This window comes from Cynara cardunculus, assembly GCF_001531365.2.
Source record: "Cynara cardunculus var. scolymus isolate 2C chromosome LG 13, CcrdV1, whole genome shotgun sequence".
NCBI lineage: Eukaryota > Viridiplantae > Streptophyta > Magnoliopsida > Asterales > Asteraceae > Cynara > Cynara cardunculus.
In genome coordinates, this window is record NC_037540.1 from 9,588,743 (window position 1) to 9,612,492 (window position 23,750).

General features: G+C 34.7%; 3 protein-coding genes and 1 non-coding gene across 5 annotated transcripts; 1 reads left to right on the plus strand and 3 right to left on the minus strand.

The window, feature by feature from the left end:
* Positions 1 to 1,917: 1,917 nt before the first annotated feature.
* On the minus strand, positions 1,918 to 4,940 carry LOC112525407. The gene is made up of 2 exons (XM_025135530.1): positions 4,541 to 4,940; positions 1,918 to 2,192 (listed from the first exon to the last, which is right to left on the minus strand). The coding sequence occupies exons 1-2, from the start codon at positions 4,871 to 4,873 to the stop codon at positions 2,070 to 2,072; spliced, it is 456 nt and encodes a 151-aa protein (XP_024991298.1). The 5' UTR covers positions 4,874 to 4,940; the 3' UTR covers positions 1,918 to 2,069.
* A 3,062-nt stretch (positions 4,941 to 8,002) lies between these two features.
* On the plus strand, positions 8,003 to 17,430 carry LOC112524510 (pyruvate kinase 1, cytosolic-like). 2 transcript variants are annotated; one of them, XM_025134357.1, is made up of 16 exons: positions 8,003 to 8,241; positions 8,585 to 8,681; positions 9,208 to 9,305; positions 9,454 to 9,609; positions 10,134 to 10,211; positions 10,804 to 10,935; positions 12,157 to 12,237; positions 12,401 to 12,472; positions 12,563 to 12,652; positions 12,828 to 12,972; positions 13,108 to 13,196; positions 13,480 to 13,575; positions 13,667 to 13,734; positions 14,960 to 15,059; positions 15,769 to 15,828; positions 17,108 to 17,430. In XM_025134357.1, the coding sequence occupies exons 1-16, from the start codon at positions 8,173 to 8,175 to the stop codon at positions 17,258 to 17,260; spliced, it is 1,584 nt and encodes a 527-aa protein (XP_024990125.1). In that variant the 5' UTR covers positions 8,003 to 8,172; the 3' UTR covers positions 17,261 to 17,430. The 2 variants fall into 2 exon arrangements, with proteins under 2 accessions (XP_024990125.1, XP_024990126.1); XM_025134358.1 differs by having other exon boundaries at positions 8,011 to 8,241; positions 9,253 to 9,305.
* Positions 14,357 to 14,441, minus strand: TRNAM-CAU. Its single transcript is given in 2 exon segments — positions 14,357 to 14,392; positions 14,404 to 14,441. It is a non-coding gene; the product is annotated as a tRNA-Met (tRNA).
* Positions 17,431 to 18,010: 580 nt separating the features above from the next.
* On the minus strand, positions 18,011 to 19,518 carry LOC112524646 (phosphoserine aminotransferase 2, chloroplastic-like). Its single transcript, XM_025134572.1, has one exon. It carries the CDS (start codon positions 19,490 to 19,492, stop codon positions 18,218 to 18,220), a length of 1,275 nt encoding a protein of 424 aa, XP_024990340.1. The 5' UTR covers positions 19,493 to 19,518; the 3' UTR covers positions 18,011 to 18,217.
* Positions 19,519 to 23,750: the final 4,232 nt, after the last annotated feature.

Consider the following 23,750-nt stretch of genomic DNA (forward strand, 5'->3'; position numbering starts at 1 on the left):
ACACAGATTATGGAGCTGTTTGTTTCAAATGTTGGATGCTTATTGTTGCAGGTCTTTTTTTTCCAGTAAATTGCATGAAAAAATAATATGTTTTGGTTTGATTCCTATTTTGAATAATATACTTTTAAAACCTTTATTTTGATATCTAAGATATAGAATCTTAAACATTTAAGTACCTAAGTAACATGTTTAACCATTAACAGATTACTATCTTTACTTGCCAAATGATATGACATACAATTAATACTTTACTTGCACACGTGGCAAATAAAATAAACAATAACCTGGAGAATCTTAAATATCATTTTCCTCAACTCAAAACATAAACATAACCTAAAAGTTCTTAGAATAATGTGTTCTCAACTTAAAACAATAATAAAATACTATTGTATCTCAGAAAATACAAAATCATAAATCAAAAGCTTGAATCAACGATGGTTTCTTAAAAAACCCTAAAAGCAAGAACAAGAAGAAGAAGATCATAAATCTACGGATTAGATATGGCTTCTTCAAGTTCGATATCATGAGAGGTGAAGACTGTGAAACTCAAGCGTTCTTTATTAAGCACGCATGGTAGCCTCAAGATTTCAGATTATAATGTTGGAGCAGTTAACGAAGAAGGTGGACAATTAATGTCTTGGCAGTTTCCATGGCCGGAGTCGATGTCGGATGAGAAAGAGCTTAGGGATGAGAAAGGGTGTTGCGGCCGTAAATAAGAAAAGGGTTCAGTTAGATTTTTTGAACTTTGTTTGTTATTATAAAAGATTGCAAAATTTATAATTGTTTTAGAACGAAAATTGCAAATTTTACAAGTTTAAAAAAATAATAATTGCGTTATTTAAAAAAAAAAGTAATTACGTGAAGTCTCTTTTTTTAAATATTAAAAGCTCTAAGAATTAAAAAAATTCATGATAATATGACTTTTTTTGTCCAAATTAGAAAATATTACAAATATTATAATTTTTTAAGGATAATGATGTGGAATATATTGTTTACTTGATATTAATAAAATATAAAAAAATACTTCACAAACAAAAACTTAATACTGGTCAGCGTTTTCAGATTATTAGGTAAATCAGTACATAAATTTTTGAAATGTCACATCCCACAAATACAAAAACAAAAGTTTTAAAAATATGTTAGTAGGTTATCTTCTCATACATACAATTTGCCCTATACGTAAAAGGTAGGTTAGTTGATGCAAGGATCTGACCACAATCCTCATGTACTCCCCTTCAGTTATGAAGTTGAAATCACCACTGTTTTATTAAGTATATATATAATTAATATCTATCTATACATATATATATATATATATATATACACACACGATAAATACTCACACACACATTTCTCCCATGAGTGTTATTTACTTGAAGTGTTACTATGGTTTTATCATTGATTCATTCCAAAGCAATTTCAATTGGAAACCATTCCTGCAATCGAAATCTCTCAGGAGTTCCATTCACATCACTTGTATTACAGATTGATACATTTTTTTTTTCCAGAAAATTTGGTTCCATTTAAAAAAATTAAGTTTTTATAATTCAAGAAACATAATCTTTTTTTTATTAACTTGGATATCCAACCCGCTATGCGAACCGACTAATCCCAGGACGACCACTTGCTTTGCAGATAGCCCGGAGTCACCGCATTTGAACCTCCGTGGCAACAAGGGTATTTTTATTTCTCATTGGATTTGAACCTGAGACCTCCTGATACTTTTGACCTTTTGTGGCCAAGATCAAACCAACCTGAAACCTCCTGGTAGTTTTGATCTTTTTAGTAGATCAATATTCAACACTTTGACCTCAAGTGTTCATAACTAACTCTAAATAATTAGGAGGCATTGTTGTTTCATTTCATTTCATTCCATTCATGGATACAAATGGAGGGTGCCCCTGGTCAATATATAATGTATATAGAATGTGTTTTATGTCAGCTTATTTAACGTAATGTCAGTTAATATTACATTTACTGAAGTAGAAAGAGTTAGCTTGCAAAGTGTGTCAAGTTGTGGATTCTTTGTATTCAGACTTTATACAGGCTAAACAGAGTACATTTATTGACTACTCGTTGGCTGCTGGTGGTGGTGGTGGTGAATCTTCATCGGATGACTTCTTCTTTGCCCTACGCTCTTTCCATCTTCCCAACACCCACTTCAAGATGAAAAATCCTCCAATTGCATAAACCTGATTCCAAATACGACACATGTTAGTTACAACCTCTTGGTCTTTTGAATTTTGTAACTTTTGGCCACCTGAAATAAATAGATCCGCCCTATAAAGGCAAAGGCATTCAATAATATGTATGTACAGGGAGCTTCAAATATAAACCATACAAACCAATCTTAACCATCCATCTAACCTGATGAATATCAGGTTTAACAAATATTTCTATTGTTTCCTATATAAGCTTTGTATGGTTTGTATTTGAAACTTCCTCCCTCTCTCTCTCTCTCTCTCTACATATATATAAACACACACACACACATTTATATAGAGGGAGGTTCAGACCAAAACAAAAACTAAATAAGAGAACAAGAAAATGGCCAAATCATGTGCAAAATCACATGTTCCACAAAAGGGTGTGCAGGACGTGGCCTGTGACCTCAGGTCGTGGTCAAATTTGTGTGAATCACATGTGATTTTAAATGCAATTTTAATGTAGAATCACATGTGACTCAACCGATTTCTTGTTCTCTTATTTAGTTACTGTTCTCAAATGAATCTCTCTCTCTCTCTCTCTCTCTCTATATATATATATATGTATATATGTGTATATATATGTATGTATAGTGGGAGATTCAAATACGGCTGGTCTGCCCACCGTTTGGTTTGAGGGCCTACATCAACTAGGCCTCCCGCTGACTGAGGGAAGCGATCTGTCTTAAACAAGAAGATTATCTGGGTGAACAATGATATGGCATGTGAATGAGTGATATGGGGAAAACTAAATACCGTTAGAAGATAAGAAGGGAAAGTTTATATGTGAATTTTCTGTATTTCTTACATTTCTAGTTACCTCCCTGATACTGTCTATATTTACAGTGTCTGAATTGTAGATAGGCACCAAGAAATAATTAAAACGTATAACCAAGTAAGCATCTTTACAGATAACACATTTAATAGCTAAAAGAAATAAGGTGAGCCATGTACAAGCAGCTGGTTCCATCTATTTCATTCATCATCAAGGTAGTTGATTTCATAATTTTACATCAATCATGTTTTTACATAAACCCCAACCAAATCCTCAAGTCCTCTGATTAAAATAAACAAATATAAAAAACCTTAATTGGTCCAGCAATCTTGAATTACAAACAAATGGATATAGGAAGCAAACATATCATACGACCGAGAGTAACAGAAACGAAACGAAGCAAATCAATCACACAAATCCATTCATGAATGAAAAGATTATCTTTAACATCATTGATGCTGCTATAATCTTAAATTAAGATGCTAATAAATGCAATATGCAATGTTAAGAAACCTTGTGTCCAACTAAAGACAACATATGTAGACACACAGAAATTTGCATCCCTATCTGTTTCTCTATGCATATCAGAAGTGGTCATGGTTCAAGCACACAGAAGTCAGCCACACCCTACAGGCCTACACATCAAGTTACATAGTAAATTTATCTTGGAGAACCACTGTACCAGATTACATTATCTTAATTGGATATGATTACAATTTTTCAGGTCAAAATGCACAACCACTTCCCCCATCCCTCCGTTTCAAGAATAAGCAAAAAAACAAGGAAACAAAAATAAAAAAAACAAAGCCTTATGGTGCTAACACTGTAGCAGGACCTGCGATCCTCTTGCGTGGATGGGTGGATGGAGGGGACCATAAAGGGAACATCTCAGGTCAACCATACCAGACTCTGTTTTGTCCAGACTTGGACTCACGGACTCACGGTATGATAGAGAATGTATTCCATCCCTTCTAAGGCAACCTTAGTCCCCCTCCCAACAGATGTGGAATCGTACAATCGTACAATAACTTTGAGCAAAGCAAAAACCGTATCAAAAGAACCATCACCATCCACTCAATTCCAAAAATACACATGAATCTTTCAGCACAGTTTCTTTTTTATAGATTGTGGGAAAAAACTATCTATTCTTAGAGTTTCATGAAATTCGAAAAAAACTGCCAATCAATTGATGCCACTTTCATATAGAATCAAACAATTTCATTCATTCAAGCAACACTTAATAACTTAATTACGCAAATTACAATCACATAATTCCACCAATTCCATCTTCTACTCTTTCATTATGTGATTATTGCAGCATAGTCCTTTCATTTCCTCTGAATTACAGACCAGTTTATACACAAAACGTATGATAAAATTCAAGGAGTTTATATATACTAAAATAAAAAGTATATAACAAATAAGAGGTTGATTCCGGCGATCGGCCGGTATGAAATATTCCTACCTCGATATCGACGATGAATTCAAAAAATTGGGAGAAAAAAAGGTAAACTAGGTGTTTAGCGATCAGAAAACGATGATAAAGTATACATCTCCATACCTGCCAAAGAACAACAGGTTTGGTACCTTGCTCCACCTCCTCCGGTTCAAGCTTCAACGGAGCAACAGTCGTCGTCCGAGCTTCCGGAAACCTAACAGTCACCAGTTTCGACTCCTCCGCCACTTCACTACCGTGCAAAACCGCATCTCCAGATCCTTTGCTCACCCTCTCCACCTTCACTACATCTTTCTTCGCCGGTGGTGGTGGTGGTGATGGTGGAAAACGTAAGTTAAAAACCTGAGTGAACTTCGAGATGATCGAAAACAAAGGATTACGATGGCTACTAGATTCGTCCTCGGGTTTGCGAACCATCGAAACTTCTTTGTCCGCCATTGTTGTTGCAGTTTGAAGAAACGTTACGTCTGTGAAAACAGCGGAAATTAAGTAACGGAGATTTTTTAGAGGGAAGTTGGTGCCTTGGTGGCAACTGACTATGTGTAACGCGTGTACAACACGATACAGTGATGCGGGCCTAACTAGTTATCCGGGGCCCATTCTGTTAATTGGGCTTGGACCAAAACCAACCTAAAAGCCCAACCCAATAAAGTACTATCTTTTTTGTCAATGAGAAAGTCTAAAAAAATCCAATGAATTTCGGTGTTTGAAATAATTAAGTTTTTTGATAATTTTTTGAAACAATTAAGTCCTTAGACATTTTAAATATGTTAAATAATTTTTTGTACTTTCTAATACCTGTTAGATATATTCTTATACCTATAAACTGGTAAGTGTGGTAAAAATAATGGAAAAACCTAAGAAAAAGTCAATCAACTTTCATATTTTGAAAGAGTAAATCTCTAAATATTTTTTGAACCAAAAAAGTCTTTACATTTATAAAATGAAACAAATATACCAAAAAAACACTTACATTTACAAAATGTACTTATATTTAAAAAAAATATTGATGAAATTTATTTTAATTAAAAATAAAATATATTATGTATATGATTTTTCAAAATAAAAAAATAAAAAAGGATTACTGATAATTTATTTTTAAGTTATAAATAAAATTTATTTCGTTGGTGATTTTCCAAATTAAAAAAATAGTAGATAATTTGATTAACTTACCGACGGATTAACGATAAAATTTAACTAAACACATAATTAGTTAAAATTCGTCGCTAGTGTTCATTGGTATAGATGTATGGATTACTTATATCTAATTGACAGCTAACTTGACCATTGTCATGCTCTAACACAGTAACATGTTAATAAATGTGAAAGATCGTGCTTGAATCTTGTCGGTGATATCATTTCATCAACGGATTAACAACGAATTTTAATTAATTATATATTTAGTTAAATTTTATCGTTAATCCGTCAGTAATTTAATCAAATATTTTTTTTATTTGAAAAATCACCAATAGAATATATTTTATTTTTAATTAAAATAAATTTTCTTAGTAATTTATTTTAAATTTGTTTTTAAACTTGAAGAAGATATTTCATATCTTAAATAATTAAGTTTTAAAACATTTTTTTAATAAATAAATCTTTATATGTTATAACTTCAAAAAGAATCGAAAACTAATTATTGTTGTAAAAATATTATTACACGGCTTTTAACAATGTAGGGGTAATATGGTTATTTTAACAGTTTTGTCTTGTCTTGTCTTGTCCTAGTCGTACCAAACATAGGACAGACAATTAGTCCTGTCTCGTCCCGTTCCATCTTGTCATGTCCAGTCTAGTCTGTATACCAAACACTACCTTAAAATTGAATAATATTACAGAAAATTGGTGAAGTAGTTTTGGTTAACGAATTCTTTCATTTTTTGTCTAACTATTTTTTTAAATTATTTGATTTATTAATCAATAATGCAACAAACTAATCATTGCATTTTTTAGTAAATTAGTTAACATATACTTTTGCGTTGTGATGTATTGGTTAAGCCTCGATGATATGTAGTACAAAATATCATCTACTTTGGGTTTAAATCTAGATATTGTCAAAGCCCTTGTGGCCATGAGGTTCACCTGCGATTGAGGGTGCTCAAATTACCGACCAACTCGGCCAACCCAACCGAAAAAACCTAACAGAAACTCAAGCCTAGCCAACCCGACACATAGTTGATACAAAATTAGGACATACTGTATCTATGGGGTTGGAATTAGTTTATAGTAGTTTGAACCCAACACACCCGGATGATATGTTGGTCATGTTGATCAGGTTGAAACTTCGATACATTGTTTTACAAACTATTTAAACGTTTGGGTTTAAAAGAAGTAAAACAAAATGAGAACGTACACAAAAATAACTAAAAAACTTTAAAAAAAAAGTTGAAGGTTCATACAGATAAGAAAATAAAATTACGGTTGAAATTGTAATATAATTTTGAATTTACCTAATTACGTGTTGGCCTAATGTTTAATGTGTATATATTAATTAAAAACTTTCATATTAAATCCACAATATAGAAAGATATCGGGTTGGGTGAGTTCAAATTCCCTGACACAGTTCCAACCCAATTGATGCGGTTTTAGCCTATTTCACCAATATTCTGTAATATTCTTAATGAAAAAAATAAATAGATTGGATGTGGATTCTTTTTACTATAGAGTTAAGGGGTTGTTTTGTATGAATTAAAATTGTCTGCAAGGATTAATCTGTCTGCATATATATCCGAAACGTTTTTGTTTGAGATAGTTTTTCATAGATGGAAAAAACGTATTTTTTACTCGGAAGAACATGTTTGACAAAAACTAGACTTTCTACAAAAGTTTCTTTTAGAAGCTTATAGACTTTTTATATGTATATATATTTTTAATTAACCTGGATATCCAACCCGTTATACAAGCCGATTAATCTCATAGTGACCATCCACAGAGTCACTGTATTTGAACCTTCATGGCTACAATGGAATTTTTATTTCTCCTTAAATTTGAACCAAGACCTTCAGACACTTTTAACCTTTGAGGTCCAAGCTTAAACCAATCGGACACCATACTTATGGTTAACTTTCTGTATTATTAAGCCATAATCAAATAGTTATACGTAGAAGAATAGGTGAGAGAATAAACTATGAATGTCATTATATTTTTTTTATTAACCTGGATATCTAACTCGCTATGTGAGCTGACTAATCCCAAGACGACCACCTACTTTGCAGATAGTTCGGAGTCACCGCATTTGAACCTCCGTGGCTACAAATGAATATTTATTCCTCCTTAAATTTAAACCTAGAACCTCTTGATACTTTTAACTTTTGAAGTCAAACTCAAACCAATCAAGTCATTATTGTTAACAACATGGGGCAACTCGTTTAAGCTTAAACATAAACAATTTTGTGGGGACCACAATCACGGATAAGAACTTGTGTGGGGTGATACATGTCAACAGCGTCGTGCTGGATATTATTTGACTTCCAGCTTTTCTGTTTCAGAGCTAAAAATGTTAAAATCAAAGTAACAACGCTGTGATCTTTGTACCTTGTGCTGAAAATCTGTATTTTACTTTAGATTCGGCCATTTCAGACCTGAAAAATGCATCAGCTTTTATCTCCTGTTTCTGGTGATCTGGATATCAATCGATGACGGTCCTCCCTCCAGAAGCTCAATTCTGCATATCATCACACTCGTAATTTTTGAGTTTGAAATAGAGCTCAGTAGTAGTAGTAAATTTATTGCAGAAAATGCATTCGCATCACTTGCTTCTTGAAGAACCTATCCGAATGGCTTCGATTCTCGAGCCTTCTAAACCTGTAAGTGATCAAATTGTTACTACTTTTGAATTTATTCGATTGTGTATTCAATGATCATAATTATGATTGTTGTGACTGTGAGTTTCGAGTTAGAGAGATTAAGGTTTTGTTTCAAGTGATCAAAACATATCTATATCCAACTTATTTAAGTTTTAAGTATATTTCGCTAATCTTTTCCGTAACTGTCGTGAATCTCGAACTAGTGAGATTGTCAACAGATTTGTCACCTTTTTATGTGATAATTTCGGTCTCAGATGGTTTTGGAAATGTTAGCGATTGTTTTGTGTTTTTGTTTTGTTTTTGTGAATGTCAACTGGACGTCTGTTTGAATACTGCTGTCTAGAGCTTCTTTCCTGCCATGACGAAGATTGTTGGGACTCTAGGCCCGAGATCGCGATCGATTGAGACCATTTCGAGCTGCCTTATAGCTGGGATGTCAGGTGATTTTTACATTTTATTGTTTAATTCAGAATTTAGGATTAGTTCGGGTTATCAGATGTGCATTTTGACTTCATGGTCAAATGTGTCAAAAATTCTGAATTCTAATTTCGACAGGATTATATGTTTAATTTGAAGTATAAATGTTCTGTTGATACTTCGTTATTTGATTCAGATATCATAAATTTGACTCGGTAGCTCATCATTTGATAATACAACTTGAATTGTATCTTTGTTTTGGGAGAGGTTACTTGTTCTCGCTCACTGTTGTGTTTAACCTGTTTATAATGGGATAGCTTAACTAAAAATGCATTCATTAGTTTGACATTTTTCCATAACTAACTTGGTGATGTCTTGCTTGATGTACTGTGTAAAGTATGCTACAGTACTGTTCAATAAGCTATGTTGGAGGTGGAGCCATGATATTTGTCAAACCTATTACAGTGTTAAATAGAATCATATGGGTTTCACATATTCTCACATAACCTTCTTATCTATCTATCTCTCTCACTTGCTTTGTCTATATAGTGGCACGGTTTGATTTTTCATGGGGTGACACTCAATTTCATCAAGAGACTCTGGAAAATCTTAAGTTGGCTATCAAGAGTACGAAAAAGCTATGTGCTGTAAGTTTGTCTCTTGCACCCAGAAAGAAAAACCACTCTTGGAATATCACTTTCACTTAGTGAAGTGTAGAATTCCTTCTATATTACGCTTTTCAATTCATGATACAATGGTCAGATGTATCAGTTCATGTACATCCTTTTTTACCAGGTTATGTTGGATACTGTTGGTCCGGAGTTGCAAGTTGTCAACAAAACTGAGCGTCCTATTTCTCTGGAGGCAGAGACCTTGGTCGTCCTCACACCCAATCAAGAAAAGGAAGCCACTCCAAATCTGTTACCAATAAATTTTAGTGGGCTTGCAAAGGTGAATACATTGAGATTAATAGGATGATGCGGATTATGAGAACTGGAATTTAACATTTCTAAAAATTGTTCGTGATAAGTTGAAACGTCTTACTAGTCAAAAGGGGCCAATACCTGTTTATGAATCTTACAGTTTCTAAGTGACTAAGCCAACATGTGGACGTACATTGCTAGTAATTAACTTCATGTAAGATGGTAGAAATTGGCTGATCCAGAATATGTGTAAGTGCAACATAACATTTATGGATATGCTTGTTGATAAATGATAAGATAACAGGTCTGATTTGTCATGAAGGACCAACATCTGTTTACAAACCATATAGGTTCTTCTTAGCCAACATGTAGATGTACGTTGCAAGTAATTAACTTGGTATAGCTGGTAGAAAGAAAATATATCAACACATGATTTATCCTTGGCTTGATAAACAACATATACAAAATATACATTTACTCTGACCTATGAGAGAGGGGACAGTTACCTCCTGCACTTTGATCTCAAGTTAACCTCGAACTTTATCTTTGCAGGCAGTGAAGACTGGTGACACTATTTTCATCGGCCAATATTTGTTCACAGGAAGTGAAACAACTTCTGTGTGGTTGGAGGTAAGGCAGCACCAGAAGAATGTTCGACATACTCAGACCTATACACTGTTTGTGGTGACTTGACAAAAAAATTAGTTTTACAAAGTAGATATGTTTTTGTGCATGTGACGTCGGTGATTTTCTTGCATTTCCTTCCCTCTGCTCAACTCGATGTCTGAGCATGTATCTCAATTTCTTTAACTAGTAACTTGTGGCTCGGGTATGCTGTACCATCTGAAGTAAGCCTCTTTTAATAGAATTACACATTCGAGTTTGATGTTGTCCGACTCTAGTGGTAAATAAACATAGGATAAATGGATAGTGTTCATGAAGTTCTTGTTGACCTTCAAACAATATGTTACATTTCCTGGAGGATTGGGGACTTCCAGCACTAGAACTCTACAAATTTATAGCTTAGATGTTTGATAACCGTGGGTGGCTGAGCCGGCTTTGCACCTAACTAATCCATGGGCCTGAATCCAGTGGCCCACCCTGAGGGACTTGAACTGGTTATCTCTGGGAGCAAACTCAATGCCATGCCGGTTGAGCTACCCAAAGGAGTTATAATGTTAGATATTTGGCAATAAAAAATTTCTGCTTTCCTGATTCACAGGTAAATGAGGTGACAGGAGAGGATGTTGTTTGTCTGATAAAGAATTCTGCCACTCTATCTGGGTCCCTGTTCACCTTACATGTATCTCAAATCCGTATTGATCTGCCAACTCTCACTGACAAAGATAAGGAGGTGAACTTTCTTTTTTATTCCATTATGGTGAATATTGCGCAATTATGGTATTGATCAATATTGATTTCCTTTTGGGAGATTATCCAAAATAGCTATTTTTACATACCGTACATTATCAAAATGACCACTTTTCAAAGCTTTTTTACAAAATGACAAACAAAATTGCGGGGGCGATTTTGACTACAAGGTACGGATGAGTCCCACATGTATATCATTTTGGGGACAAAAGTCAGATATTATATATGAAAATGGGCAAATCGTCCTCAAAAAGTGAATTGCCCCATGGGGGGATTTTGACCTCTATTTCGTCTTCTAGTGAAGACAACTTATGACGGAACCGGGATCGGTTATGGAGGGACCGGTTTTTGCGTTGGTCAAGACCAGTAGGGACCGGTTACGGCCCGGCCCGGGACCGGTTTTTGGCCATCACTAGTGGGACCCATCCGTACCTTATTGTCAAAATCGTCCTTGGAGGGCATTTTGTGAAAAATCTCTAAAAATGGTCTTTTTGTTAGCGTACCGTGTATAAAATGGTATTTTGGGTAATTTCCCTTTCCTTTCCTTGTAGTATGACTGTAATTAGGACTTCCCTTATTTTAGGTAGCTAGATTGGTGGTTTGGATGAGGCCCTCCGTGTATATATTGTATCCATCCCCATTTGTATTTTTTGTAGAACAATATACAGAAGAAACCCTTCACAATCCCTATGTTCTGACTTCAATACGTTAGATGCTTATGGTCATAAAATCGTAATCATTAGTGTTTTCATTATGTGAGTTTTTGCTGCTTTACTGATCTGTGTCGGAAACACTACACATTTTCTCCTAAGCATATTCATCCCTCACCCAAGTATATTTTAGAATTTTATCGTGCATTGTTATATCCCCTGCTGGTGCCAAGGGCTCGGCTATCTTGGTTTATACTTCTCAGTTCTCAAACAAGACTTGGTATACCCTTATATCTTCCTTCATTCACACACACATAGCATGGCGTATCTCAATAGTAACTTTTACACCATATTGAATTACTACAACATTTATGTAAAATCAAATGTAGCATGTTGGAAGCTATTTCAAGCAATTATTGAGTATTCATTATATAACTGATGACCATTCAACTGTTTGGAAACAGATATCTTTGTAAGTCCATTAGCATATAGTTTCTATAAAAACTACTTACATATATATTCAAGTTCTATCTAACACTTGTGGCAAATTTAAGGTTATTAGCACATGGGGAGCACGAAACAGTATAGACTTCCTTTCCTTGTCATATACCCGTCATGCAGAAGACATTCGACATGTAAGCATTCTTCTTGATTTTAATTCTTCTATTATGTGTAAAATTTACTGTCGAAACTTTCATTTCTTCCATGTCTGACTTCAATATTGTATTGTATTATATTATCATATACGTATGTGTGTGTGTGAAAATTTATTTTGTCCTGTTGTCGTCTATCATACAGGCTCGTGAGTACCTCTCGAAATTGGGTGATCTCAATCAAACTCAGATTTTTGCGAAGATTGAAAATTTTGAGGTCAGATGCCAGATTTTTCAAGCTACAGGTGATTTAATAGTCTCTCCTGTTATGGCTGACACCCATGGATGTTGCTTTTTTTTCTTGCAGGGCTTAACCCATTTTGATGAGATCCTACAAGAAGCAGACGGTATAATCCTTTCTCGAGGGAATCTGGGGATAGATCTTCCCCCGGAAAAGGTTTGTTTTATAATTAAAGACCTTAGGTTGAAAGAGTGATAAATTAGAAGGCAGATTTGTTATACCCCAATGAGGATGTTGTGCACTAACTTATAAGGGTAGTGTGACTAACTTTATTACTACTGTAAGTGAAAATGATCCTAAATCCTAAATTTTACCGTTTCTGTTCTTTTAGGTGTTTTTGTTTCAAAAGGCAGCTGTTTACAAGTGTAACATGGCTGGAAAGCCTGCAGTAGTTACCCGTGTTGTAGACAGCATGACTGACAACTTAAGACCCACTCGAGCTGAGGCAACCGATGTTGCCAATGCCGTATTGGATGGTAAGTTTAATATCTCAAGGGTACATTTCGTATTTTGTGACACCATTAAGTCAAAATTAAAAACATTATTATTAGGCAAAATTGCCATTAATAAATGTATCATCTCATGAATTCCATATTCTTGCTCTGGTTCAGGTAGTGATGCAATTCTTCTAGGTGCTGAGACCTTGCGAGGATTATACCCTGTTGAGACTATCTCCGTTGTTGGTAAAATTTGTGCGGAGGTAACCTTTTTGTTGCTCATATAATTAGAAACTCTTTTTTGGCTATGCAATTCAGAACTTTTGTGATAACAGACAACAATGTGTATCTTGTGTTGTCCCCAGAGTTCTGTTGCTTTCTTGTAACGATGGAAATTTTATTTGTTCTACAGTTCTTTTTCCTCGGCATTTTGAAATAACGATATGCGATGCTAGTATGATGTGCTAGCCTACTTTCTTACACCTTTTTTATGGATCCAAATCCTTCTGTTGTTCATTGGATTTCATTGTTGATATTCGTTTGCAGGCAGAGAAGGTATTCAATCAAGATTTGTACTTCAAGAAGACTGTCAGATGTGTTGGAGAACCAATGTCCCACTTAGAATCAATTGCTTCCTCTGCGGTATTAATTGAAAATTTTGGGCTCAATTTTGGGTCTTTTGTGTTGCTGGTTTTTGTAGGTAACATTCGTGGTCTTTATTTTCTTGATGCAGGTGCGTGCTGCCATCAAGGTCAAGGCTTCTGTCATCATTTGCTTCACATCATCAGGGAGAGCTGCAAGGTCTGTATGTGTGTGTGTGTGTGTGTGTTACCTGCACGTGGGTGCGTAACATAGGTATTGGAAGAAGATCATTTTAGCTAAACCACCAATTGCATATAGTATAACTTTAATTCCAAACATGTCTCTGGAGAGATCATATAATTAGGGTTTTTTTACATCGAGCGGGCAAACCAAAAATCCAATTGGATTTCGGGTATGGAAACCAAGCCTCGAACTTTGGGTTTCGGATTTCGGATTGCTTCATTCGTTTTGATCGGGTTTCGGTTTGAGGATGGTTGGGTTCGAGTATAGTTATAATGATATATATATATATATATATATATATATATATATAGACCAAGGTTAGTCGATTGAAAGAACTAGGATTTAGGATTTTCAAAGATAATTAGATAAATAAACATATTTATATAATACAATATATATATATGTATATTTCGGGTTTTTGAACAGGTCGGGTGTCCAAAAATCAATCCCAACCGAAATCCAGATATCTCCCAAAAGTACGGTTTCGGATTTCGTGCAATCAATTTTTGCACAAACACCTTATTTTCGGTATTGAAAAGTGGGTCATACTTGTAATTGTTACAAGGCAAGAGAACAAAAAATACAGGGAAAAAGTGAATGGGGTGAGAGAGGCTCGAACTCTCGACCTCAGGATCACTCTTTAGCTATGAGACCTACGCGCTAGCCAACTGCGCCACCACCCCATTATGTTTAATTGCTTATTTTTGGAGATTAAATTGGTTTTGGGTTACGAGATGTGGGTTTTTTGGAAAAATCGTTGCTGGATAAATGAATCAAGATTCAACGAGCTGTCTTTTAATTGCTGTTTAGTCTAACGTTGGCTTTTTTCCTCAATTAATGTAAATGAACCTCTTTCATATTAATTTTGATCGCTAACATATTAGATCTTGTAACTATTGATGATGTAAATGTCAAGTTATAGTTTAATTTTTTATTTTTTTAAAATATCACATCAAAATCAATCGATAACATACAGGTTGTTTATTGGTTAAATAGGAACGACATAAGAAAAAATTGAACGTTTGTCACATTAATTAATAATTGTTACACTAATAGGAATACAATCATAACATAGCTTATCATTCGTTGAACCTTGGGAATAACCACTCCGCATTGAAAACAAAGAGAGACCGGTCCAGCTTTTCATGTTTTTTCAAGCATATACACTATTCGGCTCTAAAGCGACTACATGATATTGCAGGCTAATTGCAAAATATAGGCCCACGATGCCTGTGATATCTGTTGTGATTCCTCGGATGAAAACAAATCAACTCCGATGGACATTTACCGGTGCTTTTGAGGTATTCATTGAGCTCGATGCTTTCCCTTAGGTTTATCGAGACTATTACTTAATCTAGCTCGTATATTTCCTGTATTTTCTTTTTGACCTCGTGCTTCTACATCAGACCAACAAAAAGTAGGAGAGAATTTTAAAAGTAACAAACTTTTGTTTCCTCTACTCAAACTGACAAAATTTAGATACAACTATGAACCTTTTTGAATTTTGCTAACTAATAGTAGACAGACACTTCACTTAGCAATTTGGAAAAGGATCATTAATGCTTATGGACTTGAATATTTTTTTGGACCGGTATTAGTTTTTCTATGCAATTTTCGTGGACAACCGAAGAATGGCCCAAGCTGCTTAGACCTCATCTTATTTCTTCTACAGACTTTCTAGTTCTTGCCCGGTTTAGATTTATTCGGGTAGAAGAAAGTCCAATTGCAAACTTGTTTTAGTTGTGTACTGAGGGACAAAGGGAGTGCGACAGATTTCCTTATTTGTCTCTATTCATCATGTATAATGAACGTGAATATTCATGATGAATATCTGGGACACGTGGTGTATTCTTCATTGTCCCTTCAAAGGTGTTGCGAAATAAAATCGTTTAGGATCATATCAATGCATTGGAAATATAAAAGATTAGTTTCATTTTGTCACGTGTGTGAGAGATTTATATGGGGGTTTGTTACCCTTCTTACTTTATGATTCAATGATGATATGTGCAGGCAAGGCAATCTCTTATCGTTAGGGGCCTCTTTCCAATGCTTGCGGATCCTCGACATTCTGTGAGATTCTCCTTGCTTTTCCAAAGCCTTTTTATTCCATACCGCCATCCTGTCACATGCACAATTCACTTGATTTTCTAGGCATTTTCAGGACCGTCTATTAGCATGTTAAATCTTGTTTTTTGAACAGGGCCCCCAAAATTTCGGGAACCAATTTTACTTGTGTTGGGGCCCGGATTTATATAGCCCAACATGTCAACTCACCTTAATGAAACCTATCTAATTTCTTTCAAAATCAAAAGCAGCTATTTAATTTCAGAATTTATTGATCAAAAACAAAAACGACTTTAATATTATTCACACTTTGTCATTCTAAACCTTTTCGTTGTTTTACTTTGTATACTTTTTTAAATGATATGATGTTTTATATTTTATTTTATTTGTTACTTATTCATACGATTTATGGTTTAGTATCGATATAACAGGTTCTCTAAAAAGATTGGGACGGCTTATGGGCATTTTGCACATGAAAATATATTGAATATTTGCATTATTCCATCCCCATGATGTTGTAGGACAAGCAGATCAGTCTCCCACTCGTATTTGAGTTTTGACCATGTTTAGTAACCATAAGTAACTTTTTAGTTGCGAAATAGGTGGTTGTCCTGAGATTAGTCGGCTCGTAGTTGACTTTTTTTGAGGTTATATAAAAAGTTGAGTTTAGTTGGCTATAAATTAGTTTTTTGAAGCACTACTTGTTATGGGGGTTTTCTATTTTTTTCCAATTATATCCCTTGTAATTTTCAATTAATTTTTGCAATATGTCCTTTTAGGTTATTTCAAATACTTAAAAAAACTAATTTATCAACTACTTTGTTGAACATAACCTTTGTAGAAGAAGCCACCCAGTCTCCCACTCTGCTTTTGAGTATTTGGCCATGTTTATAACTTATTTTTTGAGCTAATAAAGAACTCTTCGACTAATTATAGCTATAAATTAGCTACAAGTTAGTTTTTTCTGAAATGCTACTTCGAGTAGAGTTTCAATAAGTTCTAGTGGTTTTTCCACATTTTTCCGATTATGCCTCCTATAGTTTCTAATTAACTTTTTCAAAATATTCATTTAGGTCATTTTATATAATCATCTAGTTTATCAACTAGTTTTTACCAAATATGACTAACTTATTAGATGTAGTATTTGCATCATGGAGAATCTGGTCTGTTTGCCGTATCATGCCCAACAGTCGTTGTAGTCTAACATTTTCTCCAATTAGATGGGTACATAATCAGTGACATGGTTTCCTATTTTGCGTATATTGTCTATCTGGGGCCGGGGCAGGCCGACTCAACAAGTGCAACAAATGAGTCGATCTTAAAGATTGCATTGGATCATGGAAAAGCTAGTGACATCGTGAAGTCACATGACCGTGTTGTCGTTTGCCAGAAGGTCGGCGACGATTCTGTTGTGAAGATCATCGAGCTTGAAGACTAGATCAGCTATGTATTTCTGATTCTGGGCCATGCTCACTTCTCCACTTAGGCTATGAACGATATGCATGGTTGTATAATAATGCTGAGTTCTTTTACTAACCCGTGATATTGCCACAAGTTTCTATTTCATCACTTCAATTAATAAAATTGAATACCCTTTCTTTGCTTATATAGCCATTTGATGCAAGAAACAGGCAGTTCTACTATTAGTTGAGAAATTATCTTCTACTATGATTACGCAATGGTTATGTACCTTGGCTAGAAGAACAACTTTTACAAGTCGAAGGTCTTCATGGAGACTTCTCCTCGGGGTAGAGGTAAGTCTACCTTTTGATTTTGTAATCCAGATTTGTTGCTAGTCGGTTACTCCTAGTCTTTAGCTGGCTGTTACTTGTTAGCAGTGGCATGAAAGTAGGGGTCTTAAAAGGCCGTTTACCAAATGTTTATCGGGTAACATTTCCACCATCAAAATGATTGTTGGTAAGTGTTGTTTACCCGGTAAGCGCTAACTAAGTAAGAGTCTTCTCCCTCCCTTACCAGGTAAGAGTTCTCCTTCATTTACCAGGTAAAAAAAATTCGGTCCTTACCGAGTAAGATTTTTGGTCCTTGTCATACTTACCCAATAAGATAACTGACACACTGTAAGCGCTTACCAGATAAGTGTTTAAAAACGGCCTCTTATCTTGGTATAAATAAGCATTTTGTAACCTGCTATGAGGCAGAGAGTTCATTACTATTTGGTTCTTCATTTGCTTCAATAAACACTTCTTAAAACCAGAATGAAATCACAGAACTACCTAATCATTCATGTTGAAATCCAATTCATCCATCCCTTTTCCTCCAAAGGACTATGGGTAATAAGAGATCCAGAAACAAGACATAGTAACATAACAGCATGATCAAAAACAGAGCAAGCAACAACAAAATGCTACAAAAACAAAACCCTAAACCCCCAGTTCTAACCATGTTTTGCTTGGAAATCCTTCATGAAAGCAACCAGCTTCTCAACACCAGCCAAAGGCATAGCATTGTATATCGAAGCTCGCATTCCACCAACCGATCGATGCCCCTTCAGTTGAACCATCTTCTCTTTAGCAGCTTCTTTCACAAACTCAGCTTCCAATTCCGATTTCTCAAGCGTAAAAGGCACATTCATCAACGATCTCACCGATTTCTCAACCGGGCATCGATAAAACCCTTTACTCTCATCAATTGCATCATACAGAATCTGWGCCTTCTTCACATTCTTCTTCTCAATCTCCACCAAACCACCCTGTGCCAACAAATCCTCAAACACCAATCCACACATGTAAATCCCATAACATGGTGGTGTGTTGTATAACGAATTGTTATCTGCGTGGATCTTGTAATCCAACATCACAGGTGTGATCTCTTGAGCATTTCCGATCAAATCTTTCCTAATGATCACAATCGTAACCCCAGATGGGCCAACGTTCTTCTGTGCTCCGGCATAAATGATGCCAAATTTCGAAACATCCACCGGTTTCGAACAGAAATTCGAAGACATGTCTGCAATCAGCAGTGAATCTTTGTTCTTAGGTGTTGGGTAATCTTTGAACTCAACACCATGGATAGTTTCATTGGCGCATATATGCAAATACCTGGCGTTCGGATTCTGATCCAACCCATCAAACGCCGGGATCCCGGTGTACTTCTCCGATTTACCGGACCAGATCACTTTAGGTTTGCAGTATTTCGATGCTTCCTTGAATGCCTTGTCGCCCCACGATCCGGTCACGATGTAATCAACCGAATCATCCGGTTTGCAGATGTTGAGAGGGATCCCGGCGAATTGGGTGGTGGCGCCTCCTTGAAGGAAGAGGACGGCGTAATCTTCAGAGATGTCGAGTAACTTCCTCAGATCTGATTCTGCTTTTTGGATGATGGAAAGAAATTCCTTCCCTCTGTGACTCATCTCCATCACACTCATCCCAGCCCCACGCCAATTGTATAGCTCCGATTCAGCTTTTAGAAGAACATTTTCCGGCAGTGTGGCGGGTCCAGCAGCGAAATTAAAAACGCGATCTTGGGCGGAGGCGGAGGTTGGTGGTGCAACAACAGTGGCGGAGTAAGAACATTTGATTGAGATGGGTTTGGCGGTGGCGCGTGCGATCGGGAAGACATGGATGCCGGGGGTGGTTGAGGTTGAGGTTTTCAAGATGCTAGGGTTTTTGAGGAGAAGGGTGTGAGGGGCATTGGCTGACATTGCCATTGCTACCTTTGATATATTGGAAGGTCAGATGCAAAGTTCAAGGGTGGGTTTGCATATGTATATGTAGGGGGTGGCCAAAGAACGGACAAAATAGCAACAATATTAAATGCGTAAATTATTTTAATAAATATTTAAATTGTAAATCAAATTAAATATGGAAACCCCATTTCCATACATTTCCGTATACATGTTTTTAAAAATAAATGTCTATTTTTTAATTTCATTCTTAATTATAAGAATAAAATAATTCATTATATTAAAAGTAAACCTATTATTTTATTAAAAGTAGAATATAATAATTACATATTTTTAATTATGAAATTCTATTTAACCGCAAAAAATTGTATTTTTTATAAAGTTCTATTTATGGAATTCTATTTCACAAAAATAATTTAATTTTGAGATTTATGTATTTTTAATACAATTTTTTTTAAAATTTAAAGAATTTTATGTTTTGATAACTGAATCTATTAATTTAACATATTTTGAAATTTTAATTGCTAACAATTTAAGTAATTGCTATTTCCAGGTAATAAATTTGGTTGGTGGTGGCTCTGGAATAAGTAAAAGCAGAGGTGGTGTGTTGTTTTTGGTGGGGTAGGTGAGAATTTTAAGGTTCCCAAAATACCCTTGGGATTTTTCATAATTTCCGGCTATGCCACCCATACCTTTTGAATTTGACTTCAAGAAACCACGGACTATCGCAGGAGGTTCCAAGCAGCTCGTTTTAGCGTAACCAACCTAAATACCCAATCTCACATGTAAACTAACATAAAGTATATATAATAAAAAAAGTTATTATTATTTAAATTTTTAACCATAAGGATGGTGTTTGATTGATTTGAGCTTGACTCCAAAACTCAAAAATATAGGAAGTCTCAGTTCAAATCCAAGGAGGAATAAAAATCCTCTTGTGGCCATGGAGGTTCAAATGTGGTGACTCCAAACTATTTGCAAAGCATGTCCTGAGATTAGTCGACTCGCATAATGGGTTGGATATCCATGTTAATAAAATAATAATAATAATAATCAATCATATCTTACAATTGTTACCGTTGTTCAATCTATGGGAAACAAATCCTAATTTCTAACCACTTGGAATAAGACGTATTGCATTACCGGTTAAGTTTTAGGGAATGCAGTGGAAAACCTCATCTACACTCATGTTCGAATCCATGTGTTATCAAGCGTTTGTGGTCATGGTGGTTCACCTGTAATAACTCCACATCATTCGTGATTGCCTGGAAATTAATCGACATACCTAAGTGACTCAAAAAACTCACAGTTACAAAAAGAACTCCTTATTCTTAACGATGGGTATTCATGCTACTATGTTGCAATTAAACGATAGAAAATTAAACCTTCCTTTAAGATTCGAACTCGTGCCTCACTCATGTTTAAATAACCATAACTCAAATTTTCAATTCAATACTTACTGGTAGATTTTACAACTCAATTAGACATCAAATGGTTTCGGATTGAGTTATTTTAAGTTGGAGTGGATAGTCAGGTTGGTCGGATTGTTGTGTACCCTTAATATATATATATATATATATATATATATATATATATATAAGGCTCGATCCCGTGTATTACACGGGGTAATTTTGAAAAAATTAAATCATGTCAGGAACTTATCTTACAGATATGAATGATCATCGAAAGTACGATACTACTTCAGACTTGTACTCTTGAAATAACTCTGAAGTATAACTCTAAAGAATAACTCTAAAAAATGACTCTTCAGACTTAAATTTAGAAATGAAAGTATATCAATAATTAGTTTAAATGAAGTTAACCTTGGAATAAAATTAAATGTGTTATTTTGAACAAATAAAGACATATTTTTGGCAAAAAAAAAAAGCCTTTTATAGCCGGCATGTTAACCAACAAAACCCGTCTTACAGAACTCCTTGACAACATCAGCAAGTGATAGCTGAAAGTTGTCACGATAAGCTGTCAGCGATAAGTTTAAAGTTGAAAGTTGTCTCTTCAGTGATAGCTGAAAGCTGTCACAATAAGCTGAAAACACAAGATGAAGATTGTCAGCAATAACCTGTCAAATTAGCTGAAGGCTGTCAGTAATAAGCTGTCAGCGATAAGCTGAAAGCTGCCTCTTCAGTGATAGCTGAAAGCTGTCACGATAAGCTGAAAACACAAGCTGAAGGCTGTCATCAATAAGTTGTCAAATTAGCTGAAGGATGTCATCAATAAGCTGTCAGATTAGCCGAAGTCTGTCAGTGATAAGCTGTAAGCGATAGTTGAAGACTTTCAGCGATAGTTTATCTTAAGATTATTTTGCATGCTACTAACCCATTATGCACAAAGATATAAACATGACAATCTTCATCGATTTTTAAATTAAAACAAATCTGTTTGACTCTTGAAAGTAAAAAAAAAAAACACTAATTGTAGGACGGAGATGATAAAGAATGTAAAAACTGCATGCCTTAATGATTTGAAGAGCTAGAAAAGCAACTCATACGACTATTAGAGCCATAAGCATCTTCCAGCGTAAGTTGAACCGAAAATTTTGCTGCAAATTTCAATAGAAAAAAGATTTAGATGTGAATAAAATAACTTAACTGAAAAGGAAAAACACTATAGTTATGAATGGTCACCTTTGGTGTCTTCTCCTCTTTAAGAATCAGTGGCTCTATGTCAATCAGCACTAAGAACAAAAAAAAAACATACAAACAAAGGAGAAGTTAACAAAACGATTCCAAATTTGGAAACTTGCACTTTAAATGCTTATTAACTTGTACTACATTGTAACTATGGAAATTAATATGAACTAAATTCCGTTTAGTAGGGAAATCGGCTAAACCACGATAAAAAAAGATATAATTTCAGAGGGACATATGTCAACCAAATAGACCTCTTTGAACCACTAATGTAAATAGCGTCTACATACATTTTTAGGCGGGAAATCAATATAATCGTCTCACCAGAAACGAACACGTGACACCCAAGTTACTTATTTATTAATATAAATAGTGTCTACATACATGTTTATAGTGACTACATACATGTTTAATCATGGATATTATCATCTTCATTATATTAATTTCGGAGAACTACATGAAGTAGTTTTATTAAAATTTCATAAGTATTATATGAAACAATTTCATAACCATATATGAAACAAGTTTATCCAAAAAAAAATTATATGAAATAATTTCATAAGATTAAACAGTTTCATGAAAAAATTTCATAAGATTAAACAATGAAATCGACGGATGACAATGATTTGCACAGTTTGTATAAATATGAGTGGTTTGCATTTGCTCGCTCATTCATATATATATATATATATATATATATATATATATATAAAAACTAATCTATTTCATGATTCAATTAATAATTCAACAATCAAAAAACTCATAATCATCACAGGTAGAAAACATGTCACAAGTAAACAATCATCAATTTGGAGCTGGACTATGTAGGAGGAGTAAATTAAAAGGTACCTAATTGAGACATTTGTGAATAACACATAGTAGTAACAACAAAATTTATAAATCGAAGGAGGAATAAAATTCCTTTGTGGCCACGGAGGTTCAAATGCGGTGACTCTGGGCTATCTGCAAAGCAGGTGGTCGTCCTAAGATTAGTCAGCTCACGTAACGGGTTGGATATCCAGGTTAATAAAAAAATTATAAATCGAATTTGTAAACAACTAATAAATACAAAAATATTATTAAAAATATATAAATGTTGGAGATAAAAAAAAATATACTCATGATATTCTATTTGATGTTAAAATTGGAGTAATGGTTGAAGATAGACCTCTTTATGCGCTAAATTTTATACTGTTTTGATGCAAAAAAAATATTCCAAATGATTGAATATTTTCTAGGAGGGTACCGATTGGACCGATTTGGAACCATTAGTCCATTAGACTCGGAACATACACGACCAATTGGTCTGGATAATTATGTAAATCTTCTAGAGGACCATTTACAAAACAAGTACGGTTATTTATTTAATTTCTATTTTTTTAAAATGTGGTATAAAATATTAATTTTGAGTATAAGAAAATTAAAGGGTGAATCTTATATTTGAAATTGGTTTCTCGTGTCTTATAAAATGACTGATCGACATTTTATGCGAGAATGTAATACATGTTATAATAAACTTGGTATCACGAGGATACGTTTGGTACGCAACCAAAATTAGAGGTCTGAACAGGACTTAGGTCGCGTTTGGTACATGGGACTAGGGCTGTAAACGAACCGAACGAACACGAACGGAG